Source organism: Sus scrofa, chromosome 5, assembly GCF_000003025.6.
Source record: "Sus scrofa isolate TJ Tabasco breed Duroc chromosome 5, Sscrofa11.1, whole genome shotgun sequence".
In the NCBI taxonomy this organism is placed as follows: Eukaryota; Metazoa; Chordata; class Mammalia; order Artiodactyla; family Suidae; genus Sus; species Sus scrofa.
Genome location: NC_010447.5, coordinates 417,401 through 439,056, shown reverse-complemented (window position 1 = coordinate 439,056; position 21,656 = coordinate 417,401). Strand labels below are relative to the sequence as shown.

The window sequence follows — 21,656 nt, the reverse complement described above, 5'->3', positions numbered from 1 at the left end:
TCTTGAAGGCGGGGCCTAGGGTCCTGGAGGCGGGGCCTAGGGTCCTGGAGGCGGGACCTTGGGAGCCAGAGTGGCCGTAGTCGCGTTCTTCAGCCGCCGTGGCCCTCCCTACAGGGAAGCTCTCCACCGTGAGATGGATGCAGAAGGAGGCCCTGACAGGGCCCCGCTGCCCGTGGCCCGCAGCCCCGCGTACATCGCCACCGTCCTGGCTGTCTTGGCGGCTAGGAAGCAGGTGCTGACTTGCCTTCCTGAGTACATGCCCTCGAAGGCGGGGCCTGCGGCAGACGGGCCAGCCGGGGTCGCTGAGAGCCGAGGGTCTGGGCCGGGCTCCGTCAGAGGCACAAGAGGCCTCCTGGGCAGAGAAGGCCGGTGTCCACTGTGGCAGCTCCTCGGACCGGATTTGGCTGGATCAACTGTGCGTCCATTTGAGTCCCAAGCCGGGAGAAAGGAGCAGGCCTAGCCCGGCTTCACGTGCACCTGCCAGGAGAGCAGGTGGGAGGAGCCAAGGCAAAGCCCAAGGGTGGCCAGTAACCCAGCTGCCAGCCCTCAGAGGAGGAACAGCGGGCAGACAGCAGCGGTGGCTCACTGATGGTGGTGGGGCATGGCCCGGCAAAGGGCAGGAAAAAAAACACCGAACCTAGTTTTCTGCTAAGGCACAGGCGTCTCAAGACACCAGAGGTGCCTGGAGGGGTCTACTGTGACCACCCCCCAAAGCCTGGCCTTGGAGAGTGCAGGGAGTCCTAACATCTGGAGCCGAGATCCACGTTGAACCCTGACACACACACACACACACACACACATGCACACACACACACACACCCGCCCCCGTCAGCCTCCGGCTCCAGGATCTTAGAGGAAAGCCACCCTACAAGAGGGGCAGAGCCAGGCCGTGAGGTGGGGGCTCCAGACTTGGGGCTCATGGCACAGGATGGGGTGCACCAGCTTTGTGACCTGGGAGGGAAGGGGTCCCCAGTGGCTCAGGATGGCCCAAGGCTCCCAGGCCAGCCTCCATACTCTGCACGGGGCTGCAGCTCAAAAACCTAAAGCTGAAGACCTACCCCAAGAATCAGCAGGCGAGGCAGAGCAGGAGAGAGAAAGGGTTTATTTCCTCCAGCCGAGTGGCCACGCCACGTGGCCGATGTACATTCCAGGCTGGGGATGCAGAGGTGTCCCTGAGTCATCACCTGTGCCCTCCCTGTCCTTCCTCTCAGCAATGGCATAAGCCAGGCCTCGACCCTAAACCCCTCCCCCCTCACAGGCTCCGAGGCTTCTTGCTGCACCCTGGAGGAGCAGACCACTGCTCAGGGGGCCAGAGGCCAGCCCCAGGTCAGGTGGGCATCCCGTCCAAAAAGGCCAGGTGCTCCTCCAAGGAGAGGCTGAGGTGGGGCCTGAGAGCAGGAGAACAAGCTTGTGGGAGGGGCTCCAGGGAACGAGGGCACTCCCAGGACACGAGCCCCAGCCAAAGCCACAGGGGAAACCAGGACGGCCCTTCCAGGGGGAAGCCCCAGCCAGGTTCCAGGGGTCTTCACAGGGCCGTTTCCTTGGAGACCTTGGTCCCCAGCTGCTGGGGAGGCTTGAAGCTGAGCACCTCTTTATACGTGACACCTGGGGCAGGGTGGGAGTGACAGAGTTACGCGAGACGGGGCCCCTCAGCCCTCAGACAGCTCCCCTCACACCATCCCTGCTGAGATGGTCGCCAGCCACCAAGACGAAGCCCCGGGCCCAGCTCCCTGGTGCTCACCCCGACCAGCCAGAAGTCCCGTGGGGTTCCACTCAGGGTGAGGGTGGGAGTGGGGGTGGGGAGAGCTCCCAGGCCCAGGGCACAGGCTTTGAGCCACTGACCTAGGGGCTCCCCACCCCTAAAAACGACAGGGTCAGAGGTCAGCAGGTGGGCTCCTTTGTCCCACACGTGCAGGGGCATCCTAAGTCACAGCCACTTTCAGCCCACCCGTGGCCAGCCACAGGGACTGTCCCCCTACCCACGGCCCCTAGATTGCCCTTGGCCCCGCAGCCTGCCTGTGAGCGGAAGATGACCCAGGAAGGTGAAACAGTGTTCACCGGCACGGCTGCTCAAGGTTGCAGCAGGGCACACTCCAGCTTCCAGATGAGTGTGAAGCCCCCCCAACAACCTGCAGCGCCCACCTCCCTGCCTGTGCTCCTGCTGGAAGGGACAGGCCGGCTCTGTTCAGCCTGCCCCAGCGGGTCCCTCCCCCAGTCCTGGAAGCACCCGTTTGGAGACCACTGGTACTCCCCAGGCCCAGCTGGGAAGGACTGTGCCTTTAGAGCAGGTGCCCCTGTGGCTCCTCCCCCACGGGGTGCCTCCCAGGCCCGTCATCTGACCCTGGAGCAAAAGCCGGGGCGCGCAGAGAAAGTTTGTATGGAGAGGACATTGCTGTGGGGCTGGCTTCTCCCAGGGGAACAGGACGGGGTGAATTTGCATCCCTGACCAGGGGCTCAGCCACAAACAGTCACGTATCTACCATAGTCTGCAGTCAAAGCAGAAACTCTTACTACGCTTTGTGGCTGGACCGCAGGAGGGATCCTGTGGCCTGTGGTTTGGGGCTACCTTTTTTAGCAACAGAAAACTTAAAAGCAAAAAACACAGCACCAATAAGGGCAGAACCCCTGCGGGTGGCACTGAGAATCCAATGACGCCGAGCGGCACAGCTGGAGAACCACCACCCGCCCAGCCCCACCCTCCCCCACGCGCAGGACCCCAGCGCGGGTCTGAGGCAGAGGCAGCATGGGGTCTAGGACCATGGCAGCCAGCACCACAGCTCCAAGGGCACAGGCTGCTCCCGCAGACATCCCTGCTCCCCCGGCGGGTCCTGCAGCCGAGAGGACACCTGCCCTGCTGCGGTGGAGATGGACAAGGCCCACTCCAGCACGAAGGAGGCTGGAGACCTGGGCAGGTGTTCCTGAGCCCAGCCTCAGACTGAGCAGGCCCGGGCAGCCCTCAGAGATGAGGAGGGGTCCTTGGTCTAGGGGGACGGCTGACGCAAAGCCTGGGGGTGCAGCAGAAGTGGAGTGGGGGCTGAACGGCTCAGAGGGCGGGGGTGGGGGGGACATGGGAGGGCTAGCGAGGAAGGCTGAGGCGCTGCCTGGAGTGGACCTTATCCTGCTTGTGGGACGAGGGGGTGTGCAGCTGCTCAGGTGGGAGGGCTCCTGGAAGGGGCAGAGACAAGCAAGGAGATTCAAGGGGTAGGAGCTGAGGCCTGGGGAGTGGGTGCCAAGGGGCTCCAGGGTGACCCAGTCTCTGGCCCAGAGGGCAGGGGGCAGGCTGGCAGGTCCGGGGGCTGGGAGCAGCCCCGTGCCCGTGGCTGTCCTGAGCCTGGAGCCACCTCCCTGCGAGTTCCAACCAAAATCCCTCTCCTCTCTGTGCAGAGCCTTTGCCGGGAATGCCCTCCCTTTCATCTTTCAGCTACTTCTATGTTTTGGTCTTTTCAGGGCTGCACCCGCAGCATAGGGAAGTTCCCAGGCCAGGGGTCAAATCAGAGCTGCATTTGCAACCTGTGGCCTACACCACCGCTCATGGCAACGCCAGATCCTTAACCCACTGAGCGAGGCCAGGGATCGAACCTGCATCATCCTGGATACTAGTTGGGTTCGTTACCACTGAGCCACGACAAGAACTCCATCCTTCAGCTCCTCTGCCCTCTGCCCTGTTCCTCACCTAACCTGAAGCCCAGGGTGGGGGGACCCAGGACTCCGGACCCCGGCCACCTGCATGGGGCTTGTGCGGTCGAGCGGCGGACCCTGCCCAGAGCCCTGCACTCACGCTTCCACTCGTCCAGCGTGCGATCCACGTCATCAAAGGACTCGTCATACTTCTGGGCCTTGGGCTCATCCTCCGTGTCCTGCAGCGACTCGAAGTAGGGGTGGGTCAACGCCTCGGCCGCCGTCACCCGCCGCTCTGCATCCAGCACCAGCATTTTCTCCAGGAGGTTCACCGCTGGGGGAAGGGTGGGTCAGGCCTGGCTGAGGGGAGCGTCCCGGGTCCCCGCACCAGGTCATGGACCCCATGCCCACGCCAGCCCCACCCTACCCAGAGGGCTTGCGTTGGTCAGGACGGAGGCAAAATCCTTTTTCTCCAGCTCAGGGAGACCCTTCATGTAATTCTTGGCCTGTGTGGGAAGCGAGGGTGAGGGGCCGGCCCCGCGGCCCAGGCCCAGGCCTCCAGCCCACGGCCCGCTGCCCACTGACATCCGCACTCTGCAGCCTCTGCACGAACTCCTCGGGGGGCGTCCCCGTCACCTTCATGATCTCCTTCAGCTGGTCCAGGTCTCGGCTGAGGTCAGGAGCACAGCGTGGGACCAGAGTGCGGAGCTGGTGGAGGGGAGCCCCGGCCCCCGCCCCCCCAGGAGGAGGGGAGTCCCGGCCCCCGCCCCCCCAGGAGGAGGGGAGTCCCGGCCCCCGCCCCCCCAGGAGGAGGGGAGCCCCGCCCCCGCCCCCCAGGAGGAGGGGAGCCCCGCCCCCCGCCCCCCAGGAGGAGGGGAGCCCCGCCTGGCTCCAGGTGGAGGATACGGTCGCTGCCTCTGAAGAGCGTCTTTCCTGTGATCATCTCGGCCATGATGCAGCCCACTGACCAGATGTCCACTGGGACAAAAGCCCCTGCATCAGGGCTCGGTGGGCTGGGGAGGGGGGCACACACAGACGGCGGGGGGGGGGGGGCGGAGACAGACGCGGGAGTGGGTGCAGTGGAGGGGGCGCGGCCACAGGTGCCATCAGCCCGCCCGGCCCCGCCCGCCGCAGCCCAGCTCGGCAGGCCCCCAACAGCAGGGGCGCAGGCAGGGCGGCTTGGAGGCTGGGGCGGGGAGGCCCTGAGCCTCCGGCGTTCCTCACCCGTCTGCGTGTAGCGCATCCAATTCAAGATGACCTCAGGTGCCCGGTACCAGCGCGTCACCACATACCCAGTCATCTCGCTGTCGGCCTGTCTGGCCAGGCCGAAGTCCAGGATCTATGGGCAGAATCGGGAAGGTGGGGCACCAGGGGTGGGGGGGCGAGGGCAGCTTGCGGCCCAGGAGACCCGAAGAGGACTGGGCACACCAGGGTCTCCAGGACACCCTCTGGGCTCTGAGGTCACAGCCACGTACCCCTAAGCCTCCCCTTCGGTGCCTCCCCACAGCCAGTCACCCCAAATCCTAGACCAGGCACCCCAGAGGGGTCTCCTTCCCTGCCCTCCTCTCCCCGCTAACCCTGCAGGGCCTGGCGCCACCTCTGGGGAGGCCTCCTCAGCCCAGCCCTGGCTCAAGCCCAGGGAGCCGGGCACACATTCCCCACCAGCAAGGTCCCGCAGGGCCCATCTGCCCATCAACTGCTTGCCAGTGCCTGTGCCAGGCCTCCTGCAGGCCAAGGGCTGAGGGCACGGCAAGCAGCAGGGCAGGTTGAGGGAGGCCCGAGCCCCCAGTTGGCACACACCTTCAGTTCACAGTCCTCATTCACCACCAGGTTGCCAGGCTTCAGGTCCTGCGAACAAAAGACGGCTGTGCAGCACCCCCGCCCGCCCGCCCGCCAGGGTGCAAAGGGGAGGGCCTGGGCCGCGCCCGACCATGGGAGCATCCAGGCCGCTGAGGTGCAGGGGCGTGGGGCCCAGGGCTGTGTGCAGGCCTTGTGCCCCGTCCAGTGAGAAAGGAGGCCCCTGAGCTCGAGGGCCAGGACTCACCCTGTGGATGACACCAGCAGCATGGATGTACTGTGTGGACAGAGTGGGCAGCGGCAGTGAGCTCAGGGGGACCTCAGAGCCCCGGCCCAGCCCCGGGGCTCCACCCCCTGTGACGGCCCCCCACCTTCAGCCCCTTCAGCATCTGGTAGACAAGGAACTGGATTCGGTCGTCACTCAGCTTCTCGTGCTTCATGAGCTTTCCCAGGTCGGTGCCCATGAACGGCATCACCAGGTAACTGCAGGGACCGGGCAGGTAGAGATGGCAGGTGTCACGCCTGGGGGCCCAGGCCCGGGCGACCCTGTCGCCCTGCAGCACCCGGCCTCCAGCTCCCACAGGCCTGCACGGGGCCCCATCCTGCTGGCCCCACGCAGCCCAGCAGGTCACGGCCGTGCTTCGGGGTTTCCTGAAGGGAGCTCGCCTGCTGGGGGTGGCGGGGAGGGCGCAAGAGAGAGAAGGGAAGCGCCCGAGGGCAGGTGGGACAGCAGGACATCTAGGTCAGAGGCGGGGCTGGACAGGTGGAGGGAGAGAGACAGGGAGAGACACACAACGGCCCGCCAGGACACAGAGGCCAGTGTGCGTCCTTGTCCTTCCCAGGCCTTCCCAGGCCTGGCCCTTGGCTCTTGGCTGACAACAGTGTGAGTCCAGGGGTGGCCTCCTGGGCAGCCGCGGGGCAGGCTCAGCAGAGCAGGGCAGCGCTGGGTGCCCTGTGGCGCCCCTCCCCTGCCACCAGCAAAGGTCAATGGCTCCAATTACAGGCCACACACTTAGTGCCAGGGTGCTAGAGCACGGGACTAGCTAACAGATCCTCAGGTCCAAGGCTGGCACCACTGGCACTGGAGGAGGAGGCCCAGGTCCATCAGGCAGTACCTAGCGGTACTGCCTCCAGCCACCCCCCTGCCAACCCCCAACCTGAAGCTGACACCCAGGAGCCACCCAACACCACCTGCTCTGCCGGGCCAGCCCCAGGCGGCACTCACAAGTCTGTAAAATCATCCAGGGTCTCATCAGGCGTGAACACGTCCAGCAGTCCAATCACCTGGGGAGGAGGCCAGAGCACCAGGTTGGCCGGGGACACGGGGGCTCAGACACAGCCTGCTCTGGGCAGGAAAGCCTCCTGCAACTGGCCTGGTCTCCCCCCACCATTCAGGGCCTGGCTCTTGCCCACCAGCAGCTCAACCCAGCCCTGGCACACACGCCCATGGACAAAGGCTATTTTGGGATGGTGACAGCCAGGATCCTCCAGGGGAGGGGCGGCCCCAAGTCTGGGTCAGCTCCCAGGCCATCCAAGGAGCGCCAGCCCCATGGCCCTTCCTCCCCCTCTTGCTGTCCCCACTGAAGACCCAGGACCACTGTGGGGACAGCCTCTCAGGGGAGAGTTCCTTCGAGAGGCTGCGCCTCTGCCAGAGGCCCAGGCAGGCAACACTGTGGCCACATCGACAGCCCTCTGACCAGGGGTGATGGACAGCAGACAGGTAATGTGACAACTGCTACCTGGGGTTCCAGTGACAAGGCCTCCAGGGACCCTGGGAGGCTGAGAATCAGAGTGGCTGGAGGAGCAGGTGGATGTGCTGGCAGGGGGACACCTGGCAGAGGCCAGGCAAATGATGGCCGGGGCAGGAGGGAAATTGCTTGGTGCGTTTGAGGAACACGGGAGAGAGGCCAGGTGGCCAAGGACCAGGCCAAGGAGTAGCCAAGGAGAAGCCGAAGGGAACCCGAGCAGGCCCTCGAACACCAGGGAAGGTTTGCTTTGATCCTAAGAGCCACTGAGGACGGTGAGATGCTGAATGTGTCCCCTGGCTGCTATATGGGGACAAACCAGAGTGAGGTGAAGGTGGATGGGGGTGGAGGGACAGCTAGATGACCAAAGCGGACACCAGAGCCAGAGATGTGGGCGGGGTGGAGGGGACAGAGTGGCACATCCAGAGGGGCCTGGAGGCAGGTGAGCCGAGGGCCCTGGGAGGAGGCTTTGGCAGGAATGGCGGGGGGGGGCAGGTGGTATCCATCAGGTTGATGGAGATCTCTAGGCCTCTGCGGTGCAGACGGGGCCTGGGGCGGGGCGGGGCGGGGCGGGGGGGGGGGGAGGACGGAGGAGCTCACGCGGGTGTGCCACTCGGCCTCACCGAGCCTAGCTCCTCCTAGGAACTGGGTTTAGGAAGCTCTTGGAACAGCCCTGCAGGTTGCAGCGCTCCGCGCTGTGGGTCAGGGGCTCCCCTGGGAGAAGGACCCACTGGTACAGATCGGGGCGGGAGGTAACTGGACAGAAGGCCTGGAGACGGCACTGGAGCAGCAGGTGGTGGGGAGAAGCCGGGTGAGGACTCTGGGAGAGGACAAGCCTGAGTGTGACCAGATGTGACCCAGAGGCAGTAAAGGCCCGGCTGGGCTGGTGAATGGGTGCCACCCGGGAAGGGTCAAGGGTAGAGGAGTCTGAGAGAAAGAAGGACCCTCTCTGCGAGGGGCTGAGAGGTGGGCGTTGGTCAGGAGCCAAGGGGTGAGTTTCCTGGTGGACACGGAGGCTCATTCTCGTGGTTCTGATGAGCCAGGAGGTGCCAGACCACCACGATCAGTCGGGGTCTGGGCGCCCAGATCACCAGCCCTCAGACTGGGCAGGGGTGGCTTGTGTGGGAGGGGACAGAGCTCAAGGCCACAGGCAAACAGCAGGAGCACCCCCAGCAGAGGGAAGGGCTCTTAGCAGCCAGCAGCGTTCCCAGGAGAGGCTTGAGGCAGTTCCGGACGCAACAGACTTTTCCCTGCCGGAGGCTGGGTCCAGCCCCTACCCCAAGGGCTGTGAAATGCACGCCGCTGGACGTGAGGAAGGCGTGTGCCCCGTGTCCTTCGCACACCAGCTCCCCAAGGCCCACACAGGCCCCCTCGGGGCTCCCAGGGCTGGGGCTCAGGAGGTAGAGGGAGCACAGCGGGTTCAGGAAGGGGTGCCCAGAAGAGACACGGTGCCCCTTCCAGAGACTCGCCCCCCACCTGAGGTCGCCTCTCGCCTCGGGGATCCTGCTTGGAGGCGGGACCTGGAGTGAGCCCCCGGGCAAGAGGACGTCGTCCCCTGACCGGGGCCTGGGCCGGGCGGACGAGCCGGATGTGGCCTCGGGAAGGAGCCAAAGACCAGACCGGAGTCCTCTCCAGGGCCTCGCCGCCGCCGAGGGGCTGCGGGCCAGGCGGGCGCGGGCGCGGGGGCGGGGGGGGGGGGCGGGGAGCCGAGGCGACCGCGCGACTCACGTTGTCGTGGCGCATGTGCTTGAGCAGGCGCAGCTCGCGGTAGGCGCGCTTGGCGAACAGCTCGGACTGGAAGGGCCGGTACAGCTTCTTGATGGCCACCTTGGCCCCGGTGCGGGTGTCCACCGCCGAGCTGCGGGACGCACCGCTTAGCGGGAGGGCCGGCCTCGCCGCCCGGCCCCCGCCCGGCCTGCGCTCACCACACGGCGCCGTAGGCGCCCGAGCCCACGGGCTGCAGGTCCTGGTACACGACGCGCACCTCCCAGGCCGTCTTGGTCACCTCCTGGCGGTAAAAGCCCTTGCGGGCGGCCGCCGGGGCGCTCATGGCTGGCCGGGCACCGCCCCGCCGCAGACCCCGCGCCCCGAGGACCCGGGGCCCGGGTTCCGCGGGGCACCCTGGCGCGCGCCCCTGGCCGCGGCGCGGGGCAGAGCCGGCGCCGCGCCGCGCCGCCCGTCGCCGCCGGGGCTCCCCCGCTCCCGGCTCTTGCCTCCGAGCTCTCCGGAGCCGCCGACCCCGGCCCGGGCACAGCGCGGCCCCTCCCCGGCCGGCGCACCAACCGGCCCCGGGGCCGCGCGCACGTGACGCCGCGCCCGCCCTCCGGCCCCTCCGGAAACCTGAGGCGGCCGCCCGCCCGCCCGCCCGCCCCGCCGGAGGCCGGAGCCGGAGCCGGGGGAGGGGACGGAGGGGACGGGGAGCGGCGCCCGCCGCCCCGGCTCGGCCCAGCCCCCGGCGCCCGCCCCTGCCCTTGCGATGAAGCCCGCAGACCTCCAGAGAGGAGGCATCTTAACAGGGGCCGCGTCTCCCGCCTGCAAGCACCGCCCCGGGGCGCTGGCCCACGGCGGGCGGCCCGCCGGAGCTGGGCAACCTCCAGCCCAGCCCATCCCCGATCACTGTCCACCCCCCAGCGCGCCGCCTGGTCGGCCCCAGCTCCGCCGTCCCCAGCACCTGCCTTCCCCCTTCCCCCTTTCCCTAGGAAAAAGTCGGTTCCATCTCCCAAGTCACACAGTTGCAAGTCCCTCTGCCTGTCCTGCCCCTGCCCAGCCTAGGCCCTCTGGTTTGTTCAAAGGCCAGCGGGAGCCTCCTCTCTCTCTCCAGGAAGGTGTGCCTGACCCCAGGGGTGAAGGGGCCTCTCAGTGCCCCGCCCCAGGTGGGGGCTTCATCATTTCATGGGTTTGGCCCCTCCTTGACCCGCTGCTCCTGGAGGACAGAGCCCCCAGTCCTTTCCTTGTCCTGCCCTAGCCCAGTGACCCAGGCGGGAGAGAGAGTGGGGTAAGAAGATCCCCAGGGCCCCCTGCCCCGCCCTCTGTGCCCTGCACCATGAATCAGCAGCTGAGCAGCTCAGGCCTGGCCAGAGCAGCTTTACACCTGGGCTGCCGAGGGCATCTGGGCGCTCTGGAGTGGCCGGCTGGTCAGTGGGAGCAGCCTGGGGTCACTGGAGCCACCACCGCCTCTCCCCAGGTGCTTCATGCCCTGGGCTGCCTGTGGCACTCTGCCTGCCTCCTCCAGGAAGCCCCCAGCAGTCCAGAGGTTTCTGCGTCAGACCAGACTCCCCGGTGAGGCATGTCCCAGTTCTGCTCCTGTTCGCCCCCGGCCCCCCGCCCAGGACTGGACCCAGCCTGGTCTCCAGGGGTTTTCCAGGACCAGAAGCCCAGTACCCGCACCACCCAGGCCTCTGGAGGCCCACCTCCCCAGTGGTCTGCACCCCAAGGCCTAGGCAGAGACATAGGCTGTCCCTGTCCTGCGGATACCCTGCCTGATTCCCCCTGGGGGTGTGCCTGTGGGCTGAAGCAGCCCGCCATCTCCCTGGCCCTGGGAGGGGCAGGCCTTTGCTCTCAGAGACCCCCGCTGCCCCCCACGTCTTCCCTGACCACTGGGTGAGGGGGCAGGTCTGGATCTGGACCAGAGCCCGTGCAGTAAACCCCGGCAGGACAGACAGCATCCCTCACTCTCAGCGAGCAGGGAAGATGCTGAGACCGCTGCTTGTCTGTCCAAGGACTGGAAGAATGGGGCCATCCCTCCAGGCCGTGGGGACAGCGGGCAGCAGGCCCTGGAGCCCAAGACACAAGCTGAGCGAGAGAGGACCCCTTTTATTGTGAAACCCTGGGGCAGGCACTTGACATTCAGATCTCCCTGATCCCGCAAGGCCAGGGGTCACCCCCCAGCCCGCCTGACAGAGAAGCCCCTTGAGGGAGGACCTGCACCCCCAGTGCATTTCGAGCAGAGGCTGGAGGTCAGCTGCACCCTGGAGGGGCAAGACAGGGCTGCCCTGCAGACGTAGAGCGGGCAGAGGTTTTCTTCAGGAGCTCTGGGCCAGGGGCCAGGATCCGAGTCCATACCAGAGTGTGGGTCCTCCATGCTGGAGCCCCCAGGCCTGCCAGCCCCCCAGCTGGCATGGTGCCCTCGGGCCTCTGGAACCTGCTGCAGATCCCATGCCCAAGGAGACAGGATCCTTTTGCTCACATGGCTGACCCTGGTCACCTCGCCCCTGGCCGGCAGCACGGCTCCCACCCCAGGACCTGGGGGGGTGGGCAATAGTGAGCCACTGCCACTGCCGCCCCAACTTGGGCCTCCTGCTGGTCATGGTCGCTGGCCTTTGGATGCCCTCAGGTCCACACATGCCTGCATCTGCTTTGACATGTGAATCCCAGGTGTGCCCAAGATAGCACAGGTGAACACATGGCTCCAGGCAGCTGTCCCCACCTGCCCCCCAGGGAAGATTCGGCTCAGCACTTTGCAGGGCAGCCCCTTCCCGCTGAGCGGCTCTGACCACCCAGACTTTTGTCTCCAGGAGGCTGGGCCCCAAAGCACCACCCCCCCCGCCCCGCCGACCATGCGACAGCCCTCTTCGGCTCAGGAGACTGGAAACAGACACCATCCCCGGGGGGTGCTAGGGCACCCAGGTCCCCCACAGTGAGGTCCCGAGGGAGACTCAGGTTGCTGGGAGCGGGTCGGGGACCAAGGAAGTCCTGACAGCTCTGCCCAGACTCCCACGTCGGTGGCTCACACATGAGCATCCAAGCGTGCAAACTTGCCCCAAGGAGTGTCGCATAGACAAGGGGTCCTGGGAGGCAGGCTGAGGGAGGGGGCAGGCCGGCTCAGGCCCTGCCTTGAGGTCGCCTCACTGCTCAACCTCCAGGCTGCCAGGTGGCCGCGGTGGCTCCGGGGGCTTGAAGCTGAGGACCTCCTGGTAGGTGAGCTCTGCGGGGGGAGCGGAAGGGTGAGTTCAGGCCCCCAGCAGCCCAGGCGCTTGGGCTCCTTCCTGGGCCTGCCTTGCGTTGCCTCTGAGCCTCCGATGGACACACCAGACCCCTGGAGTGGGGCGGGGGCACCTTGTCACCCACCCAGACCACTCTCCAGAGGAACTGGAGCACTCTGTGCAGAAAACAGGCAGCGCCCGGCCCAAGGGGCCCACGGCCCCACCCCCACCCACCCTTCCACTCCTCCGCCGTGCGCTCCTTGGCCTCGATGCTCTCATCGTAGGGCTCTGCTTCCGGCTCATCCTCCGGGTCGTGGTACTGGCTGAAGTAGGCGTGCGACAGGGCCTCGGCCGCGCTGACCCTCTGGTCACTGTCCAGCACCAGCATCCTTCCCAGGAGGTCCACAGCTGCGGGGTGGCCCGGGGGGTCAGCGCCACGTCCGGGCGAGACGTGCAGCCCATGCCCCAGGGCCCACGCTCACCCAGGGGGTTGGCGCCACGGAAGATGCTCCTGAGATCCTTCTGGGGCACGGGGGGCAGCGACTGGATGTACGCCCGGGCCTAGCGGCGTGTGGAGGGGGCTGCTCAGGGCCCACCTCCCCGGGCCTCAGCCAGGCAGGGGCTTGCCAAGAGAAGCCCCCAGACCCGTTCACTCCAACAGGCCTGAGCAAGGGCAGGTGCTGACCAGAGACCTTCCCACTCTGGATCTGGCAGCTCCAGCCCCTCGCCCGGCCCCGATGTCTGGAGGACCTGGGCCTGGTGCCACTCCACTGCCCTGGCCAGGGCATGCCGAGATTTTACCCTCCCTGGCCCTCACGCCAGGAATCCCCGAAGGGGTCAGGTGCCTGCCTTGAGGTCTATTCCACCGTGAGCCGTGCTCCCCACACGGGGCACCTATTCCCACAGCGCCCCTTCCTCTGGAGTGCCCAGGGGCTTGGTCAGCAGAGGGAGCCGGTGGCCGACGACTCACGTGTTCCGAGGATATCTTCGCTAGAACCTCAGGGCTGGGTGTGCCCACCACCTCCATGATGCGCTTCAGCTGGTCGATGTCTGCTTGGCTCAGGAAAGGGCCGGCAGCCGGGCATGGACCCTCCCCAGGAGCCCAGACCCAAGACCTGGGGCACTGCCAGGAGCCTGCTCTCCTATAGCTGGGGGACAGTGAGCCCAAGGCGACATGGCGGGGGCAGAGGAGGCGAGACTGGCCAGAAAGGGCCAGAGCCCACCTCCCTCGACCCCCACCCGGCAGGAGGGGGCCCTGGCTCAACCCTCCTCCCTAACCGGGCCAAGGATACAGTCATTTCCTGGGAAGAGGGCCTTTCCCTGGAGCAGCTCGGCCATGATGCAGCCCACAGACCAGATGTCCACTGTGAGAGGAGGCGTCCCCATTAGCCTGCCCACCCGAGGCCCCGCCTTGGAGAGGCAGCTGGGACTGCACCCGCCCAGAGGCCCCTCAGCCACCCCCCCACCCCCAGAGAGCCTTGGCCTCCGGGTCCCACTGCGCCCTCCGCAGGCCGCCGGCTGATGTCACCTGTCTGGTTGTAATGCATCCAGTTCAGCATGATCTCGGGGGCACGGTACCAGCGAGTGGCCACGTAGCCAGTCATCTCCTCGTCGGCCTGGCGCGCGAGCCCGAAGTCCAGGATCTGCGGGGACCCCCGGGGCTGTTGGTGCCTCTGGGTCTCCCCTTCCCGCCCGCCAGTCTGGCCCGGCCCCTGTGGCTCACCCGCAGCTCGCAGTCCTCGTTCACGGCCACATTGCTGGGCTTCAGGTCCTGCAGGGCGGGCGGCCAGAGCGGCGTGAGCGAGGAACGCAGCCTGGGCAGGAGCCCCGCCCTCGCCGCCTGCACCTACCCGGTGGATGATCCCCGCCGAGTGGATGTACTGCCGAGGGGAGACGCGGGCGTCAGCTTCCGCTCTCGTGCGGCCCGGCCCGCCCCCCTCCCTTGAGCCCACCTTCAGCCCGCGCAGCAGCTGGTACACGAGGAACTGAACGTGCTCGTCGCTCAGCGCCTGGCACTTGACGATGTTATTCAGGTCGGCGCCCATCAGCGTGGTCACCAGGTACCTGCGTGGGGTCAGGGATCAGCACAGGGCCCCCACCCCGCGCCCTCCCTGAACGAGCTCACCAGCTGCGGCTCACACTTCGCTGAAGTCCTCGATGGAGGTGGCCGGTGTGAACACGTCCAGCAGCCCGATGACCTGGGTGTGGAGGGCAGTCAGGACCCGGCGGGCTGAGGACGCCCCACCCCGGGCTCTGCCGCCCCGGCTCACGTTCTCGTGCTTCAGGTGCTTGAGCAGCCGCAGCTCACGGTATGTCCTTCTCGCGTGGATCAGAGACTGGAAGGGGCGCGACAGCTTCTTCACCGCCACCCTCTGGCGCAGCCGAGTGTCATAGGCTGAGCTGCAAGGAGGGCATGAGGCAAGAAGGCCCTGGCACTGGGAGGTGCTCGCACACTCACTCCGAGCCTCTCCTCTCCCTCCTGGGGCAGCTCACCCCCCAACCCTTCCCAGCCTGCAGGGTCCCGGCCCGCCCCGCGGGGGAGCCCAGAGCAGGACCTGGATTAACCTTGACTGCAGAGATTCTTGCCCCCAACTCAGGGTGGAAAAAACATGCCAGGAAGACAGCCACCAACACGCTCCCACAGCAAAGAGTCCTCAGGCTCCCCTGGGGGCCCGCACCCTGGGGGTTCCAGAGCCCCCTCCAAAGCCCCTGAATATTCAAAATACGGACAAAAAACTGAGCAAAGTCTTCACTGCATCAGCACTCTTCACAGTGAGGAACCGGACAGTGAAAAATGTCCAGGGGTCCCCGCTGTGGCGCAACAGGATTGGTGGCGTCTTGGGAGAGCTGGGATGCAGGTTCGATCCCTGGCCTGGCTCAGTGCCACAGCTGCGGCTTAGGTCGAGTCGGTGGCTCAGATCTGGTCCCTGGCCCAGGAACTCCAGATGCCGCAGGGCGGCCAACAAAGAACAACAAAATGTCCAGCAGGAGACGGTCTCTGGGCCCAGAGACCACGAAACACTTCCCCTTGCCCGACCCCCTCCCCCGAGGGCCAGGCCTGCAGCACCCCCAGTCTCCCCACCTACTCTGCACAGCAAGCCCTGTCTGGCATCGTCTTTTTTTTTTTTCCTGTCTTTTTGCCTTTTCTTGAGCCACTCCCACGGCATATGGAGGTTCCCAGGCTAGGGGTCTAATCAGAGCTGTAGCCGCCAGCCTATGCCAGAGCCACAGCAACACGGGATCCAAGCCATGTCTGTGACCCACACCACAGCTCATGGCAACGCCGGATCCTTAACCCACGGAACAAGGGCGGGGATCGAACCCGCAACCTCATGGTTCCTAGTCGGATTTGTGAACCACTGCGCCACGACGGGAACTCGTGTCTGGCATCGTCTTGAAGCACAAAGGGCCTGGCCGTCCAGCGCCCCCCACCTGGCCCTCGGCCCCACTGCCCTTCTGAAAGCGCAGCCTTAGCACCCTTTTCCCTCCAGCCGGAGCTCACCTCTTCCCTGCCTCCCACTTCATCTCTTGTCTCCTGTCAAGGACGGCCTCTTCCGTCAGGAGGCCGGGAGCCTCAGGCCACCCCCCAGGCCCACACAGCCCAGCAGCAGCAGTTCCTAGGCCCAGGTGGCAGAGGAGGAAGGCCCTTCCCCCCAGCCTGCAATCTGCAGGGGAAGGTCCAGGTCATTGCTGGGGGGGAGTAGGAAGTGGCCCCTCACTGGGGGTGGGAGTGCAGAGGATCCTTTAGTGTTTGCACAATCCAATGATGGGGGGGGCAGAAGTGGCCGGCTTCGCAAGAGGAGGGAGGCACAGCCCTGTGCAGCGAAGCACAGCGGGGCAGACAGAGACCCCCGCTCTGGGAGCAGGACAGTCCCTAGGGCCTCCCAGCAAGGGCTCTGTCAGATCCCCCAGGGGCCGCCCCCTCTTCATGGCCTTGAGGCCTCAGACATGAAGACAGCTAACCCTGTGGCTGGACTGGCGGAAATGGCCTGCCTGAGGTTCCAAAAGGCTGGCCAGTGAAAACCCAGGGGGCCCAGGGGAACTCAAACCCCTGCTCTGCGCTCCAGTGCTGGGTCTTGGGAGGGAGTCTGAGAAGCCCCTTCTTAACCTTCTGCCAGATCCTAAAGTGACAGTCCCACCACCCTCGAGACCCCCACAGGGGACAGGAGCTGACTGGAACCTCGGGGGTACGCTAAGGACATGCTGGGCTCAGGGGCGCCTCTCAACCTCCGCCTCCACAGCCAGACTCACTGTATACACCGCGACTGCCTCCAGGACTGTCCGCAAGCCCTCCAGCCCCCACCCAACCGCTCGCAGAGGCCTCTGCACCCGCATCCCTCCTGCTTCCAGCCTCAGGCATCGGTCTGGGCCCCCGGGGCCTAAGTGCAGGGCTGTCTGAGCTCTCTGGCTGGGGGCAAAACTGGGGTGGCATAAGGCGGGCATCTCTGATCAGGTCTACACCCCTTTCCGATCGTAGACCCCCCCAGGAAAGCAGGGGAGGCGGCTGGACCCACCCGGGAGCTCGAGGCCGTGCTGGGGGCGTTGGGGGGGAATGGGGGAGCGCTGCCCTCCCTTCAGAGGAGCTGTTCTTTCTCAAACAAAACTCCCCACCCTCGGGCGGGGGCATCTGCTCGACCCCAGGACCTCGTCCCTGACCGGGGCCCCGGATGCCTGCTCAGACATTTAGGGGCCCTGAGACCTGCCCTCCGGCCAGCTGTGGCGCCGCAGGGTTGGGGCCTGCGGGGGACGCTCCGGCTCGCAGGGGACGACCCCTCGCCCGCCGGGGAGAGGCTGGCTTGGAAAGTTTCCCTCACGCGCCCGCCCCCCATTCATTCCCCGGATCCGCGTGAGGCCCGGGGGCGGAGGCAGGGCGCGCCCGTCCCCGCGCCGGGCACCCCACGCCGGGCACCCCGCGCCGGGCACCCCGCGCCGAGCGGGCAGGGGGCGCGCGCTCGGCCCCCCCACCCCGATCCCCCGCCCGGCCCGCCCGCCCGGCCCGCCCCTACCATACTGAGCCGTAGGCGCCCGAGCCCACCGGGCGCAGCCCCTGCAGCCGCTGCGGCACCTCCCACACCGTCTTGTTCAGCTCCTGCCGGTAGAAGCCGGCGCGCGGGCCCGACATGTCGGGAGCGGCCGCGGCTCGGCCCGCGCCCCCCGCCCCGCGGAGCCCGAGCGGCGGCCGGAGGCGGGGCGGCCGGGGCGGGGCCGGCGAAGGGCTTCCCGCAGCCGGACGCGCGGCTTCCTGCGCCTCCGAGGCGCGGCCGAGCGGAAACCGGCCTTCCCGCGGCGGCCGCGGGGCCGAGAGGGGCGCTGCGGGGCGCTGCGGGGCGGGGGCGGCCCCGGGACGACGCAGCGCCCGTCCCGCCTCGCCCGCCCGGGGTCCACGCACCTGCCCGGAGGCAGCAGCGCCTCCCGCGGCGCGGCGCGGCCCGGCCCCGGCCGCCGCCTCTCCGGACTCCTGTCCCCGCACCCTCCCCGGCCGCAGCGGCGCCGGCACCTCCCCGCTGCCCGGCCGCTCCCTGCACCCCTCCCTCCGCCTAGCCCGGCTCCCGCGTCCCAGCCCCCTCGGCCTGCTCGGTCCGCGCGGCCCTCCTCTCTCCCCACCTGCTCCGGGCCCCGCGCCCCTCCCCCAGCGCGCTTCTCGAGAGGAAGGTCGAGCCGCCTACACCGAGGAAGCCGGGGGGGCGGCGGCGGGGTGGGGGGGACGAGGAGAGAGCGTTGGCATCAGAACAGACAGTCCCCGCTCTCGAGAGGCAGGCATTTAGTTGGATAGGGCCCCCTTCCCCGAGGGCAGATGCGGGGGGCCTTGGATCCTGGGCTAGCTGGCTTCCCTCCCCCGGGGAGGCCGTCTGGCCTTGGCGGTGTGGGTCGCTTCCCGCACGGGGCGGGCTCCTGGGCTGGACCCAGCCTCCTCTTGGGAGAAGCGGGCCTGCTGCGCCAGGCCTGGAGAGACCAGCCCTCAGGACCAGGGACAGCGGCGGCACCAAGGGGTCTTTGGGGTGTTGTGCCCATAAGAGGCTCAACTGGGTCCTCTTTGGTGCCTGGTCCTCCTGAAACAGATGCCTTTCCTCCTCCTGAAATGGCTCCATCAGCTGTCATCTCTCCCAGGAAGCCCACACTGATCTTCCTGGGTGCGAGGTCAGAACCACAGCTGCTGAGGCCTGGGGACTCCCAGCCCTGCCCGTTTCCTCTCTCCACCCGGAAGGTTCAGTTTTCACAGGCCAGGTTAACCGTGAAGAGGAATGTACCCCTTTTCGGCATCTGGCTAGAGCTCTGGGCCAGAGCAACTGCTTCCACTTCCCAGGTTGCAGCGACAGGGGCCCCGAGAGAGTGTTGCCCTCCTGACCCTCCCCTCCTCCGGAAGCGGTGGGCAGGGGCTAGGCTGCCCCATCCAGGGAAGTGGGAAATCAGGCTGAGTGCCCACTCTTCAGTTGTTTTTCGAAATAAGTGAAAACCTGTGTTTTTATGTAAAATCTCCTGATTTTTAGAATATTTTTTAGCTGTTCCCGCAGCGTGCCGAAGTTCCTGGGACAGGAATGAACGCTGCGCTACAGCAGTGACCCAAACTGCTGCAGTGACAATGCTGGATCCTTAACCCACCATGCCACAGGAAAATTGCTAAATATTGATAACCAAATTAAAATAGAACATGTTAGAGTTCCTGCTGTGGCACAGTGGGCTAAGAACCTGACTGCAGGATCTTGGGTTGCTGCAGAGGCACAGGTTGGATCCCAGCCTGGCGCAGTGGTTAAAGAATCCAGTGTTGCCACAGCTGTGGTGTAGGTTGCAGCAACAGCTGGGTTTCAATCCCTGGCCTGGGAACTTCCGTGTGCCCCTACTTGAGACACCCGCCCTCGCAGTGGGTTAAGGATCCCTCATTGCCACGGCTGCCACTTAGTCTGCATCTGCAGCTCACATCTCATCCCTGACCTGGGAACTCCATATCCCTCGGGGTGGCCAAAAAATAAACAGGCAAAACAAAACAACATAAAATATGTCAACGGCAGTACTGGGCAGACACATCTGCCAAATTTGGGCTCTGGGGCAGCCCAGAGGTGAGAAGGGAAGCGGGGTCCCAGTCCCAGCCACTCCGGCTACCCTCGTGTGACTTAGGCCCCATCTCCCACCATCACCCGGCCTTACTTCCCTCTCTGGGAGCCAGCCCATTGGCTGGGGGTGATGGAGTGAGGGCGCTGGTGTCCCCCTCCCCCAGCTGCCCTGCCCGGGCCTCCTCAGCCTCTCACGCTGGGGGCGCCTTTTCCATAGTGGGCTGAGGTTTTGTGCGGAATTCATGAAGCTGCAGCTCAAGCAGAAGGCAAATAGGCGGGAGGCAGCAGGACCGTGGGAACCTGCGGCTGGCCTCGGGGAGGGACTGCCTTTGTCTGAGCCCTGCCTGGCGGGGCGGGCGGCGTTCCCATGGCAACGGGCTGCCCTTCCCGGAGGCAGGCACCCAGTCCGCTCTCCCCCTTGGAGGCAGCGGTGTCTGTGAACCCAAGGGACCCTTGCCGTCCTTTCCCTCACCGATCCCCTGGCATCCCGGCCATGAGTGGTCAGCGCTGAACGGGGAGAGGGGGTGTGCCTGCAGGGGAGAGACTGGGGGGCCTCCAGGAGGGGACAGAACAGTCAGAGCTTGGTGACTGGGCAGGTCGGGGAGTCTCCTTGAGAGGTGACACCAGTGAAGCTGGGTGGAGCTTCCTGACAGTCCTGCCTCTGGATTTAGCCTGACTTGAGGAACAGGACAGAGGGTGGTGGCCATGGGCGCAGGGCTGTGGCAGGCTGGCCGGGAGCGGGCGGGGGGGGTGGGGGCGGCACTGACAGGATTTCAGATTTTTGTTCTCACTGTGCTGCCTGTTTTCAGGTCCTGTCCTGGCTGGCAGATGGAGGACTGAGGCAGGCGGAGGACGGAGCCTGGAGCAGGTGTCGTGATGGAGGGCACCCAGGAGCAGCACGTGTGAGGTGCGAGAGGGTGGGGCATGGACGGGAGGGGGAGGGACACAGAGGAGCCTCCCGAGAGCCCTGGGCCCCACCCCCGGCCTTCCAGTCTCCACCGTGATTCAGGCCACCTCTAAATACCAGACCCCACCCCTTCTCTCCGTGTCCGCCGCCCCCTACCCCAGGTCCAGGCCACCCCCTTTTCAGCCCCACCCTGGTCTCCTGGTTGCGCTTCTCCCTAAGGTCAGAACAAATTTTCTAGAAGGCCATCTGGCCTTCACAGAGCCCCTTGGTCAGGGAGGGTTCTTGCTTTTAACAAGCAAGCCGGCGTGGCCCGGGGCTATTTCTGCCGCCTGGAAGGCGAGGTCATGGCCTGCCCGCCCCCCCCCCCCCGCCCCCGCCCCCGCCCCCGCCATTCTTGCCTCTTTGCTCCCACTGAGGTGGGTGGGAGGAAAAACAGGAAGGGGAAGAAACAGGGTGGGTCACGCTTTGGTCCGCCTGCTGGCCTGCCCACCCCACACGCCCAAGCCCCATGCCCAGTTTCTGACCTTCATCGGCCTCGGAAGGAGGGCCCCTGGGTTCCTTCACACCCCTCCCTCCCAGTGGGGAGGGGACAGTCCCTGCAGCAAGAGGCTTCCGCATCTGCATTTCCACCCTGGCTGCTGGGCCTGCAGCCCCCACTGCCCCGCCCCCCAGAAACGACACTCCCAGACTGTGCCCCCTGCTCTGGTCTCCCCGCAGCTTGTTCAGATTTCCTAACCAGCTGGGTCTCTGGTCCTCACCATGGCCGCTTTAGGAGTCCCTGGGGCAGGCTGTCAGTTTGCCTAGGACCCTTTCATGTGGGAGAGACCCACTCTTGCTCTCTGTGGCCTGAAATGGACGGCCCCTGTGCAGAAGTGGCTTATGATTGAGGCCCAGCCCATTGAGACCTCTCAGCCACAATGGTGTGCTCCAAGTGGAAGAGATGCAGGCTGAGGTTGCCTGTCACCAGCATCCTCAACCTCTGAGAATAAAGCAGCACATGCGGAGAAGCAGGTCAGATGGAACCCAAAGACCTGGGAGCGCCTGGATCCAGCCATATCTGAAGCTAGACCCCTTTACTTTCTTCTATGGAGGCACCAAGTCCCTTTTCTGCTGTGTTGGAATTCTTGGAGCACAAGGGCTCCATCCCTTAGGGACCCTATCCCTCAAGCCCAGGGATGCTGTGCGCACGCATGTGTAGGCACGTGCGTGTGTGAGTTTTTTTGTTTTTTGTTTGCTTTTTAGGGCTGCATCTGTGGCATATGGAAGTTTCCAGGCTAGGGATCAAATTGGAGCTGCAGCTGCCAGCCTATGACGCAGCCACAGCAATGCCAGATCTGAGCCGCATCTGTGACCTACACCACAGCTCAGGGCAACACTGGATGCTTAACCCACTGATCGAGGCCAGGGATCAAACCCACATCCTCAATAGTTGGATTCGTTTCTGCTGACACAATGGGAACCCCCCGTGTGTTTTTGATGGGCACAGGCCTCCTTCTCTGCAGGAAACAGGACAATCTTCCCCTGTCACCTGACTCTGGGGCAGCCCCCTTCCTCCCTAATCTATAGAGGGGCCCCTTGCTCTCGGGCACATGGTCCTTGAACCACGCTTCTGTCCCGA

At 65.9% G+C, this 21,656-nt stretch overlaps 2 protein-coding genes across 9 annotated transcripts; both read right to left on the bottom strand.

Moving 5' to 3' along the window:
- On the bottom strand, positions 1,087-9,422 carry MAPK12 (mitogen-activated protein kinase 12). Of its 2 annotated transcripts, none has more exon segments than NM_001025224.2 (12): positions 1,087-1,605; positions 3,779-3,952; positions 4,046-4,124; positions 4,204-4,283; positions 4,525-4,596; positions 4,843-4,957; positions 5,419-5,466; positions 5,663-5,692; positions 5,787-5,898; positions 6,641-6,699; positions 8,889-9,018; positions 9,086-9,210. In NM_001025224.2, coding segments are annotated over 12 exon segments (1,104 nt in total). In that variant the 3' UTR covers positions 1,087-1,525.
- Positions 10,954-18,209, bottom strand: MAPK11 (mitogen-activated protein kinase 11). Of its 7 annotated transcripts, none has more exons than XM_021091324.1 (12): positions 17,687-18,208; positions 14,353-14,482; positions 14,222-14,280; positions 14,035-14,146; positions 13,933-13,962; positions 13,806-13,853; positions 13,611-13,725; positions 13,375-13,446; positions 13,053-13,132; positions 12,565-12,643; positions 12,317-12,490; positions 10,954-12,084 (listed from the first exon to the last, which is right to left on the bottom strand). In XM_021091324.1, exons 1-12 carry the CDS (start codon positions 18,169-18,171, stop codon positions 12,005-12,007), a joined length of 1,464 nt encoding a protein of 487 aa, XP_020946983.1. In that variant the 5' UTR covers positions 18,172-18,208; the 3' UTR covers positions 10,954-12,004. The 7 variants fall into 7 exon arrangements, with proteins under 7 accessions (XP_020946983.1, XP_020946986.1, XP_020946988.1 ...); XM_021091327.1 differs by lacking the exon at positions 17,687-18,208 and adding an exon at positions 17,089-17,628; XM_021091329.1 differs by lacking the exon at positions 17,687-18,208 and adding an exon at positions 15,585-17,019.

Coding starts and splice junctions, on each gene's coding strand:
- MAPK12 (XM_021091202.1), bottom strand. CDS start 9,210: ATGAGCGCCCCGGCGGCCGCCCGCAAGGGCTTTTACCGCCAGGAGGTG. Junction 9,019..9,085: donor GGCGCCTACGGCGCCGTGTG/GTGAGCGCAGGC, acceptor TGCGTCCCGCAG/CTCGGCGGTGGACACCCGCA. Junction 5,899..6,640: donor CTGGATGATTTTACAGACTT/GTGAGTGCCGCC, acceptor CGGTCCCTGCAG/TTACCTGGTGATGCCGTTCA.
- MAPK11 (XM_021091323.1), bottom strand. CDS start 18,171: ATGGAGCCATTTCAGGAGGAGGAAAGGCATCTGTTTCAGGAGGACCAG. Junction 13,854..13,932: donor CGGCGGGGATCATCCACCGG/GTAGGTGCAGGC, acceptor CCCGCCCTGCAG/GACCTGAAGCCCAGCAATGT. Junction 13,726..13,805: donor ACGAGGACTGCGAGCTGCGG/GTGAGCCACAGG, acceptor GGGTCCCCGCAG/ATCCTGGACTTCGGGCTCGC.